At 42.2% G+C, this 12,808-nt stretch overlaps 1 protein-coding gene across 1 annotated transcript in view; it reads left to right on the top strand.

Moving 5' to 3' along the window:
- The window catches only part of RNF157 (ring finger protein 157), a gene marked incomplete at its 5' end in the record, with an annotated part of 76,248 nt that overhangs the window by 39,991 nt on the left and 23,449 nt on the right, over positions 1-12,808 (top strand). Inside the window, 3 exons of the mRNA XM_089690620.1 lie at positions 2,701-2,812; positions 5,219-5,415; positions 5,492-5,545. Of these exons, the coding sequence (XP_089546746.1) occupies positions 2,701-2,812; positions 5,219-5,415; positions 5,492-5,545 (363 nt within the window). The remainder of the gene's footprint in view (positions 1-2,700; positions 2,813-5,218; positions 5,416-5,491; positions 5,546-12,808) is intronic.

The following is a 12,808-nucleotide window of genomic DNA, read 5'->3' as shown; positions in this document are numbered from 1 at the left end:
AGCACCATCATGCACTGTGTGCGCATGCCCATGTGCATTCTTGTGCACATGCGCACGTCTGGTTACTATTCTGCAGAGATTGCCATGCACATTCCTATTGACCAGCAATCTCACAGGGATTCCCTGACACCAGGTTTTTTTTTTGTTTTTTGTTGTTTTTTTTTAGGCATCCCAAAATTTAGTCTTTCTGTGTCCTTCAACAGAAGTGAGAGGAAACCGTTTGTTCTTTTTTTTTTTTTTTTTATACTCCCCATAAAATCCTTTTTCTTTTGGGGCCCAGTGAGGGACAGTGGTCTCACGCATTTATGTTTATGATCATGTGCTGGGTTCTGCTTTGCCATTAAACTGAGGACTGCTGATAGTAAGAGAAGCCATGCTGGGCTGGCCTACAGTTTTTGTTTGCCAGGGTCCAAACCTCTTGTAGAAGGCAGTATAACCTGAAGATGAAAGACTTCCTGTGTCACTCCATGAACTCTTAAAAAAAAAAAAAAAAATTTAATTGTGAGTACAAAAATCCTGTTTTCTGTAACATGCCAATATGATCCTTGTGATTTAGAGTTTGGGTTCAATGGTCAGTTTTTATATCTAATTTTTGAAGTGATTAATTAAAACAAGGAATATGTATTTCAAGTGAAAAAGGAATATGTATTTCAAGTCAAAAATTCTAAATTGTAAATAAATATGACAAGTAATTTGAAAACTAATTGTAATGTGTGTGTGACCAATGTTGGATTAAGGCAGTGCCAGAAATCAGAACATCTGGATTGCTGATGCAGTTATTAGCAGATACAGAGCCAATACAGTAAAACTGACAAATTTAAATATTGTCATCTTGTCTGCACTTAGATTCGTTGGACATGCAAAACCTGTTTTTAGTTGTGTTGTATATAATTATCTGTGGTTCCTCCTAATATTTAAAGTGACCCTTTCAGCACAGCATCACTTGATTGTAAAACATACCTGCAAAAAATGACTGCTTGTGCTCATGCTCTGGCTGGCCTTTTTCTTGAAAAGATGGCGATTCGCTGCTCACTACCTCCTGAAAGCATGTACATACTTTTGGGGTGTGGGAATAACCTGCTCCCCCACTGCCCAGTGTGGCTTCATCCACTGTCTCGTATGTCACTACAGAATATACAAACTGGTGGGAGGAACCACAGCGAGTGGTGGGGAAAACAGATATTTGACTTATCCAATAGGTCAAATACTTGCAGAGGATGGTAAGCAGTAAAGCAAAGAGTTTTGGGGCAGCACAATGGCTAAATAGTCGTTGGTTCGAATCCCAACCATGGCACCACCTGCCTGGATTGGCATGTTCTCCCTGTGCCTACATGGGTTTCCTCCGGGTTCTCTGGTTTCCTCCCACACTCCAAAGACATGCTGGTAGGTTAAATGGATTCTGTCTAAATTGGCCCTAGTATGTGTATGTATGAATGTGAGTTGGGGACCTTAGATTGTACACCCCTTTAAGGTTAGGGACTGATGTGAATGTACAATATATATGTAAAGCGCTGCGTAAATTGACGGCGCTCTATAAAGTTACCCATCCACATGCCAAATTATTATTGTTATACAGGATTTATATAGCGCCAACAGTTTGCTCAGCGCTTTACAATATAATGGGAGACAATACAGCAACAATACAGTTCAATACAAGAGGGATAGGAGGGCCTGATCCTTGGAGCTTACAATCTAGGATCTTGCACAGTTCTGTTTTTTTGTCTCTGCAAAAAGTAATTCGCATCTAAACCACAAAATCCATTTTTGGAGGTCAGAATTAGGTATTTACAATACCAAAGAAAGAAATGGAGGTGGGAGCAGAGATCTGCATAGGCTAGTCTGCTAGCACTTTATCAAGCCTTCTGGTACCCTACCATTTAGGCAGGCCATGAATGAGCAATGTTTTGTTTTCTTTGGTTTTTTTTTGTGCTCAACCAGCAGGTTGAACAAAAAAAATCAGTCTCCACATCCACACATTCTAGGTGCTTGGGGGAATCCGTCCTGCTGAGCTATTGCATTCTGACAATGTGGAAACTTTCCCGCCATTAGAATACACTGATCAGCACCATCGTCTATATCTAATGGCGCTGATAGAGAAAACAATTTCCAACAGACTGGCTGTACACAAATCCATTGATAGATCAATGTGTATACAGTCAACCTGCCCATACATGGATCGAAATTAGGCCAGTCCCTGCTGAACTGGACAAATTTTGACCCATGTATGGCTGGCTTCACACCATTTATAGTGTAGACTCTGGCCTGCTCACAATGGATTTTGTCTTCACCAGCCTTGTTCTTCAAAATATATCATTGTTTTTTGTACTGTACATGTTCATTTTGAGTGATGTTTAAAATGAATGCTATACAGTAACCCATTTTATTAAGATTTACCAAAAACCATGAATGTATCTTCAGCCTATGACAATCATTCTTGCAGCCACCATTTTAAAATCCCAGGTACTAAACCTACCCTGGTAACATTTTCTATCAGCAATAGTGGAGGCAGTGAAATAAAATGCCAGTTCTGGGGAAAAAAAAAAACCTTATGAGGCTCATCATTTGTAGATTTAGAAAGCTATACTGTGATAAACTGCAAAATAAAGACTTGAAAGGAAGAAAAAAAATAGCCTTGAGCCCTGCTAAAGTTTAAAGGACTATTGAACAAAGTTCATATCCATTGTTTGTGTTTTGCCCCAGGAGTCTGGAGCTACCCCAGAGAGTGAGAACCTGACTTTGTCTTCTTCCGGAGCCATTGACCAGTCTTCCTGTACAGGGACGCCCCTTTCCTCCACCATCACCTCTCCTGAAGGTCAGGGACTCTGTACTAATCCTTATATTTAAAATATGTATGTTTTATCATTTGTCCCATTTAAAATGACACTAACCTATTATCTGCTAAAGTCAGCTACGTAAAAATGAAATATAGGCTTTTCTAAATTTTTGTGTTTTTTTTTTTTTTTAATGCAACACTGATAAAATGGAAGAACAAAATGGGGGGAAAAAATGACAAAGTTAATAAAGTAGCAAGAAAAAATAGTTAAAGTGTTACTAAACCCAGGACCCTGCATTCACTATATCTGGTCTCCCACAGTACACACAACATGGAAGTGTAATTATTTTACTAAATATAAAAACTGCTAAATACCTTTTCTCATCAGCAGTTAGAGCAGTCTTGTGACTTCTATCAGTGTCCAGCAGAGCACTGGTTAAAGCTTATAGGAGGAGTTTTAATTCTCTGATTGTCCTGTGAGGCTGCAGGACCCCTGACCAGTGCTGATTGGCCCTGTGCTGAACAGATGCATTCTCCCAAGAAAAAAAACCTCTCTTGCAATACACATCAAACTTAGCATGTGCAGCTTGCCCCCAAGGCTCTGTTCTATCAGCAGATGGATTGGGGACAGTAGATGAAGGGGAAGATCAGAGAAGACCGGCTCAAACCTCTTTTTTTACACAATGCATAGAAATTACCCACAGTGAGTGTAACAAGCATGATTTATTGCATATACAGACTGAGTTTACTGTTTTTGGTTTAGTAACACTTTAAGGGTTGAAAAGGAAGATGGAGTTGAATAAAAAATGGACTGACTGACAGTGTTTATAAAACATGTTAAGACACCAGAGAGAGAGATAGAAAGTAACGTTGTATTAATTGATAGATTACAAAGCTTACTCTGAATGGCTGAGCGCTGCTGTGATAGACTCTGTGTTCCAGGTTTAAGACTGGAAGTCTCGTCTCAAAGCTGGAACACTGTGCTCTATGTAGTCACAGCTACATACAGTTTAAACTGTTTCATATCCAGCGGCCGCACAGGTTAGTGGGGGACATAATTAGCTTGGCTCAAGCTGGCCCAAAGAACTATGTAAAGTATATTGAAAAGTGGAGATTAGCTTTACCTGACAACATTTGCAGATCGATGCTTATCCCTGTGATCTGCAGATGAGAGAGAGTAGATACAAAAGTAACAATGATACTGTCTGACATCTTAACAGGGTTTATAAACACTGTTGCTAGACAGCAGTAGCTATTATAGTGGTTGTATTGAAACTTTAGGACCTAACTGTCATTTTAACAATCAGGAATCACTGACAAGTGCAAGTGGGGAGCAGCAAAGGGACAGAGGAACAGGAAGTATTACACATGTCCTGTGCACTTTGATAAAGTTTTTTTGGATGTGTATAGTCTGTCCAGTATCCACAACTAGTTAAAGGCCCTAAACTCCTAATTGTCAATGGATGGCAGACAACCTAGTGTTTGCTAGACTAAAATTGCAAGGATAGGTGTTAGCCTTGTCTTCTGCTGAACTACTAAATATTTCATCCAGGACCTAGGGGAGGTGTTTTGTAGTACAAGAGTAAAGCTGGTAGATTATACACTGTGCATACAATAGCTCTGAATATCTGGCAGGATCAAAAGGTACTGTATATTTAATAGACCAAAAAGGAGTATTTATGTTTAAATGGAAGATTAAGTTGGAGGATTTGTTTGTTCACTTTTTCCAGAAACAATAAAAAGGTGCACACCCCCACCCCCACCCAAATTCTGACAGTGCTGAAAGCTGAAAATTGGCCTGGACAGGAATGGGGTGAAAGTGCCCAGAATTGAAGTGGTTAACTGTGATGGTAGTCACCAGGACAGGGTTAGAGGAAAATATTCCCAAATTGTAACCCTTCCCTCCTCTATCCGAAATGAAAGTATAACTGATAGGCCAGTTGCATTTATGATTTATTGCTCTTATTTTTAGGGATTTTTTTTTTTACACGAATATTCTTATCAAAATGGATATCATTCATCGTTTCTGGAAAAAATAACCTGATGAATGCTGATTTTTTTTATTTCTTATGTATATTTAGATTGTGGGTTTCTTTTTCTTTTTGGTTGAGTTGTTGGATCTCTTTCTGTTTTGCCTTGTTTGTTGCTATGACTGAAACATTTCTTACACCAGCTTTGAGAATTCTGTTGCTTTATGCTTCTGTAACCATTTAACTGTACTCCTCACCCGTCCTTTTTCTGCCCATCTCCCACCCTGCCATATACTGGTTTACTCCCGTACCCCTGCTTACCATTTCTTGCTCTGTGCCTCGCTCTTCTCTTTACCCTGTACTGTAATCCTCACTCTCATCTTTTTCACCTGTTTATCTTGTTTTCCCTCTTCCGTCTTATCCTTCGTTGTCACTATTGCTCCATTGCCCCATTCCACCCTCATTTCTTGCGCAGACCCTTTGAGCAGTAGCCTGGCACAGTCCGTAATGTCCATGGCCTCGTCCCACAGCCAGCAGTCCCAGCTCAGCACAGACACAGTGTCCTCCATGTCTGGCTCCTACACAGCTGGCGTGATGGAGGAGGAGGAGGAAGACGGGATCACGCCATCACCTCCAGTAGCAGCCAGCGGTTCACCGTCAGAAGAGGGAGAGGTAAGTCTTTCATTGCTTTCAGTACCATTCATTGATGGCTCAATATATACTAACTATTTACATGCCTCTCTTACAGCTATCACCAGAGGGGCACTTTGTGACTGTGTCTGCAGATGAAATGGATGCAGAGGTATATCCCCATACTGCTTGGGTGGAAAACGGAGGGTGTGGATAGACAGAAGGCAGGATCCAAGCTCTTCTTGGGTCCTGCAATGTGTGTCCAATGAATGTGAATGCCATTCCAAACATATTATACAGTAGAAGCCAAGGCATCACATTGCACATTATCCATTGTACACTGTGTTAAAAAAAATTGATTTTTTTCTACATACTTACCTGTAAAATCTATTTTTTGGACTATATCATGGGACACAGAGCAGGCTATTTATGACTATGTGGGTTATACACCATCTATAAGTGAATGGACACTGGCCGACCAATAAGAGAGGAAGTCCTCCCCTATATAACCCCTCCTACTCAGAAAGTATTTTAGTTTTTGTAGCAAGCAATGAAATTCCAGAAAGAGTGGCGGGGCCTCTGTGTCCCATAATGTACTCCAAGAAATTGATTTTACAGGTAAGTATGTAGAAGAAAATCCAGTTTTCTTTAACGTACATCATGGGACACATGTGGGATGTCCAAAAGCAATAAAGGAATTTGAGGGGAAGGTGCTGTAACAAGCGTACACACAGTGAAGGACGCAGCCCTCCATTTTGTTAAGAAATCTCCATTTTGTCCCCTCATTCTCCCCCCTTCCTCTGTTCATACACATTGCCATATGGCCTGTGTGTTAAAAAGTGTCACAGGCCAGAGCCCAGAAGGGAGCCCCAAAGTGCCTGGTTGTCTAAGAGAGCTGTGCAATCTAACACATTGTAAAAGATAACGCAAGCCTTCCCAGGAGTTCAAAGACATTCCAAAGAAGCACAAACCAGATAACACTTTTAAAATCCATTTTTCCCCTATGTCTCATATCTTGGAATATGAGAGACTTACACAAAAAACAGGCATATCTTCAGATTGGCCACAAGGAGACAAACATTTTGATAGGTCACACTCCTTGGCTGGAATACATAGGAAAGCAGAAAAGTAGATCTTTTAAACCATTGAGTGTATAATTTCATATTTTATATCTAATCATTCCTCAGATATGTCTGCATAATAATCTACCCGCAGGTGGAATGTCACTTGTGCATATGGAAAGTTATGAGCCAAAATATGAACTATAAGAGATTTTGGCTCTAGTTTAGGCCAAGCCCAGACGATCACTCCCTAAACGGGGTATTGGTCCTTGACTTCAGAGACACCACCTGCTGCGGAACTACAAAATGGGTTGTCAGGCCTAAGAGTTAAGTTGAAGAATTCTCCCTTTTAACATCAGAACCACCTGGGGAGACCTATACCCTTTCGCTCTGAAACTTGATCTGCTAACCCAGGTCTTTGGCAAGTACTTTAACCCTCTAACTCCTCTCTGTTATCTCTTTGCTGTGCTGTTGTTCTCTGTATATTTATATATACATTGGTTTACTTTTTTCTGTAAATATTTTTATTGTACCCCTTTTGACCTTTCAGTAATAAATCTTTCCTTCTGAAAGTGTTGAACTGTTACTAAAGCTCCTTATTGCAATTTACGAATTCCTGCCTCTAAAAGAGCGCTACTGTGTTTGTTTACCCTCTGTATAACCGGCCTGCGGTGACCGTGTTATACAGGCAATTATCTCAACCATTATATTGTTATAGCTGATATTGCCGAGTTTCCTCTTTCTCTGTACAAAAAAGAGGTGGTGGCAGTGTGAAGGGTTAATTGCGTAATTAAGCTGACCCAGTAACAATCGCTCCCAGGCTGCCGGTACATAGATTGTGGTCCATTTAGCTGGAAAATTGTTGTGCAGGGTGCAGCTGGGCATGGCATTGTTACGCATGTGACATCGTGGTTTTAGATTGGCTAGTCCTTCGGTCACGAGTTTGGTGAGAAGGTCAGGGGTCTGACGCCGCGTTCGTCACAGGTGACAACAAGATAGCCACTCTGTAAAACATTGCAGTCAAAGGCAGAATCCTTTGGGGCTCTGACATCCACCTGATAGAACCTTGTGAATGTGTGAACTGAAGATCATGTAGTGGCCTTGCAAACTTTAACCACTGACGCCTGATGGCGGATTGCCCAAGATGCCCCCACACTCCAGGTAGAGTGTACATTCACCCGAAAAGGTGGGACTTTACCTTTCAAACCATAAACTTGAATGATCAATTGGTGGATCCAAAGTGATATAGTCACCTTGGATGTCACCTGCCCTTTCCCAGGCCCCTCAGGCAGCACGAACAGAGCATCCAACCTCTTAACTTGTGCCGTCCCCTTCAAGAAGACCCTTACAGCACATACCACATCCAAGGTATGCAGAGATCTTTCTCTTGCTGACTGAGGCCTAGGAAAGGATGAAGCCAGAACGATGTCCTGATTGAGATGAAAACTAGAAACCACCTTTGGCAAAAAAGTCAGTTGAGGTTGCAACACCACCTTATCTTGATGCAAAACCAGAATAGTTCTCTGCAAGAAAGGGCTTTCAGCTCCGACACTCTTATCGCAAAAGTAATTGCCACTAGAAACAAAACCCTACGAGTCAACAGGATCAGTGGAATCCCCTTAATGGGTTCAAACTGTGGTTTTTGCAAAGCGTTCAAAACAAAGTTCAGGTCCCAAAGGTGTCACTTGACAGGAGGAGCAATACGCATTACTCCTTTAAAAAAGTGCCAAACAAAGAGTGAGATGCAGTGGGCCTCTGGAAAGAACAGCTAATGCTGAAACCTGGCCCTTAATGGTACCAACAGCCAATTTCTTCTCCAATCCTGATTGAAGAAGCATCAGAATCCTACCAATCACATATTTTCGTGCGTACCATTTCTGGACCTCACACCAGGAAATGTAAGCCTTCTGAGTTCTGTAATAAGTATCCCTTTCTGGTGCTCAACATAATGGGGATGACGGAATCCAATACTCCCCTGTCCTTCAGGACCTGGGTCTCAGCCATGCTATTAGTGACTGTAAAGTTGGGTCCAATATAGGTCCTTGAGCCAGCAGGTCTGGCCAGCATGGCAGAGACCATGGACTGTCCACTACCAGTTTCATTATGTCTGCATACCAGGCCCTCCTGGGCCAGGCTGTGGCAATCCGTATCACTGGAACGGATTCCACCTGAATCCTGCATAAGAGACATGGCAACAGCTGAATCAGAGGAAAAGCATAAATCAGAGAAAACTAGAATACAGAGATCAGGCTTAACTAACCATTTGCCCTTCAGGAGATTTACCCCCCTTCCTGACCAGGCCATTTTTTGCAATTCAGCACTGTTTAGCTTTAACTGACAATTGCACGGTCATGCAAAGCTATACCCAAACAAAATTTATATCCTTTTTTCACACAAATAGAGCTTTCTTTTGGAGATATTTGATCACCACTGGGCTTCTTATTTTTTACAATATTAACGAATAAAATTGAAAAAAAAAACAGTATTTCTTACTTTCTGCAATAAAACATATCCAATAGACAAAATAAAAGAAATACATCTCTTCATAAATTTTTTGCCAAAATATATTTTGCTACATATTTTTGATTTTAAAAAATCCCAAAAGGGTGTGTATTGATTGGTTTGCGTGAATGTTATAGCATCTACAAAATATGGTATATACACTATATTGCCAAAAGTATTGGGCTGGCTGCCTTTCCACGCACATGAACTTTAATGGCATCCCAGTCTTAGTCCATAGGGTTCAATATTGAGTTGGCCCACCCTTTGCAGCTATAACAGCTTCAACTCTTCTGGGAAGGCTGTCTACAAGGAGTGTGTCTATGGGCATGTTTGACCATTCTTCCAGAAGCGCATTTGTGAGCTCAGGCACTGATGTCGGATGAGAAGGCCTGGCTTGCAGCTTCCGTTCTACTTCATGCCATGTGTTCTATTGGGTTGAGATCAGGACACATCTCCACTTCTAAATTCCAGTGGCAGCGTGCTTTACACCACTGCACCCGACGCTTTGCATTGCACTTGGTGATGTAAGGCTTGGATGCAGCTGCTCAGCCATGGAAACCCATTCCTTGAAGGTCTCTATGCACTGTTGTTGTGCTAATCTGAAGGCCACATGAAGTTTGTAGGTCTTTTAGCTATTGACTCTGCAGACAGTTGACGACTTCTGTGCACTTCAGCATGCGCCAACCCTGGTCTGTCATTTTATCTGGCCTACCACTTGGTGGCTGAGTTGCTGTTGTTCCCAGTTGCTTCCACTTTGTTATTATCCCACTAACAGTTGACTGTGGAATATTTAGTATCAAGGAAATTTCACGGATGGACTTATTGCACAGGTGGCAACCTATCACAGTACCACGCTTGAATTCACTGAGCTCCTGAGAGCGACCCATTCTTTCACAAATGTTTGTAGAAGCAGTCTGCATGCCTAGGTGCTTGATTTTATACACCTGTGGCCATGGAGGTGATTGGGACACCTGAATCCAATGATTTGGAGGGCTGGCCCAATACTTTGGGCAATATAGTGTATACCGTTCCCGGTATCTGTGCATTCCGAGCACCTAGCAGTAGATGGCGGGTAGATGCCTGGAGCTAGAGTTTCATGTCTCTGGGGGTGCCATGTAACAGCTTATCAACAGTCCTTTAGCTGATAGATCACTGCAGCTCTCATTACTTCTGCTGCGCTGTTGCTTAGGTGGGGCAACAGGGACATTGACTGGGCATTTTGGTAGGGGGTTCTGGGGGGGGAGGGGGTTGGACCCTCCCCCCATCTACACCCCTGGCCATTCTGGCACATGAATATGCTTTGATCTAAACCATTCCATTGTATCTCTGGCTGTATGTTTAGGGTCGTTGTCCTGCTGGAAGGTGAACCTCCGCCCCAGTCTCAAGCCTTTTGCAGACTTAGCAGGTTTCTTCTAAGATTGCCTTGTATTTGGCTCCATCCATCTTCCCATCAACTCTGAACAGCTTCCCTGTCCCTGCTGAAGAGAAGTGTCCCCACAACATAATGCTGCCACCACCATGTTTCATGGTGGGGTTGGTGTCTTCAGGGTGATATGCAGTGTTAGTTTTCTGCCACATGTAGCATTTTGCTTTTAGGCCAAAAAGTTAAATTTTGGTCTCATCTGACCAGAGCACCTTCTTCCACATGTTTGCTTTGTCCCTCACATTGCTTTTCACAAACTGCAAACGGGACTTCTTATGACTTTCTTTCAACAATGGCTTTCTTCTTGCCATTCTTCCATAAAGGCCAGATTTGTGGAGTGCACAACTAATATTTGTCCTGTGGACAGATTCTCCCACCTGAGCTGTGGATCTCTACAGCTCCTCCAGCGTTACCATGGGCCTCTTGGCTGCTTCTCTGATTAATGCTCTCCTTGCTCGGCCTGTCAGTTTAGGTGGACGGCCATTTCTCGGTAGGTTTGCAGTTGTGCCATACTCTTTCCATTTTCAGATGATGGATTGGACAGTGTTCAGAGCTTGGGATATTTCTTTATAATCTAACCCTGCTTTAAACTTCTCCACGACTTTATCCCTGACATGTCTGGTGTGTTCCTTGGCCTTCATGCTGCAGTTTGTTCGCTAATGTTATCTAACTAACCTCTGAGGGCTTCACAGAACAGCTGTATTTATACTGAGATTAAATTACACACAGGTGGATTCTATTTACTAATTAGGTGACTTTTGAAGGCTTTTGGTTCCACTTTATTTTAGTTGGGGGCATCAGAGTAAAGGGGGCTGAATACAAGTGCACGCCACACTCCGATATTTATTTTGTAAATGTTTTGAAGACCATTCATCCATTTTTCTTCCACTTCACAATTATGTGCTACTTTGTGTTGGTCTATCACATAAAATCCCAATAAAATACATTTACCTTTTTAGTTGTAACATGACAAAATGTGGAAAATTTCAAGGGGTATGAATACTTTTTTTCAAGGCACTGTTTCTGCTGAATCCTTTGAAGGATTCTTGACATTCTCTACAGGACATATTAAAGACTTATCCAGGGATGAAACAGCTGCATCCACTACAGGCATACCCCATTTCTTAACTTCTCTTCCAAGGGATACAAAAAGGAAAAGCTTTTTAGCGAAACAAAAACCCTGCCTGGGTGATCCCAATCAGCATACATAATCTGTTCCAGAAGAGGATGTACTGGAATTGTCTGAACATTCTGCTGAGGTTTCAAAGAGCCCAAAAAGAAATACGTAACCTCAGAGGTTTCTACTGAAGGTAGCCTGAAACCAGAGTGTACCATATCAGTGAGGTCTTGCACCAATAACCTCTGAGATTGAGATGAAAAAATTGCCTGCTTCTCTTCAGGCTGTGACCCCTCAGATAGATATTCCATTGGCTGACCTTTCTCCAGTTCCTCATCCTCAGGTTCCACTCATTCCTGTTCCAGGATTGATGGCTCTAGTGACGGGAGCCTCTCTTGCTTTTTAGCCCCTTGTGAAACACAAGCAATCATCCCAGTAATCTTATACTCTAACCCAGCCTCTAACCCAGCCTTTCTCAAACTAGGGTGCCTTGAGGTTTCTTCAGGGGTGCCTTGGCAAAATGTCAAAAAAACAAAAAAAAGAAAAACTACCCAAAACTTGTATACAAGCCAGCAGATGAAACAAGCCTGCCTTTTAGTTACGCAGGTTTTCATTGTGCACCATTACAACCTTCTAGCCACCGGTGGCCTGACAACCAATGACATCAGTCAAAAAGAAGGATGTTGGTTGCCTGCACAGCATCCTAGTTTGGCCCTCCCCCACCCCTCGCTGTCAATGCTCAGGTCACAATAGCTCAGTGATGGAGAAAAACTGAGGGAGAAGAGAAACACTGGAATACTACTCAGTACCAGTGTGCAAAAGCGTATTTGCTTTGAAAGCATAAATCACCTCTAATGTAGGGTATCCTACATGTGTGGATGTTGCGGCATTATATAAAACCATTTGAATAGTTTTTTCCAATTTTGAATGGGGTGCCTCTTTAAAATTATGGACAGTCTTGAGGCACCGCATTTTAGAATGGGGGTGCCTTGGGACTGTCCATAATTTTAAAGGGTGCCTCGGGATTGTCCATAATTTTAAGGGCTGCCTTGACTGAAAAAAGGGTTGAGAAACACTGATCTAACCCTGCTAAGGCAGAAGCAAGATAGTCTTTGGTTACATCCGCTGAGGAAGAAGCACCAATAATAGTCACAATGCCAGACAACCACAGTGGCTCAGATTGCCCAGTTGCCTCTGGCCTTTCAGGAGAGGATATAACAGCAGAACTTGGATTAGGCTCCTCAGGGCTCGGCAGCGGTGCATTAGTGACCCTTCCTGTCATGCCTCCCCCACTCCGCTTTCTGGAAGACATTACTTTGCTAAGCACTTTTA

Source organism: Staurois parvus, unplaced genomic scaffold (genome assembly GCF_062004578.1).
Source record: "Staurois parvus isolate SC_StPar_1 unplaced genomic scaffold, SC_StPar_1.0 ptg000538l, whole genome shotgun sequence".
Lineage (NCBI taxonomy): Eukaryota > Metazoa > Chordata > Amphibia > Anura > Ranidae > Staurois > Staurois parvus.
The sequence above is the reverse complement of the archived record's forward strand: the minus strand, read 5'-3'. Positions and strand labels throughout refer to the sequence as shown.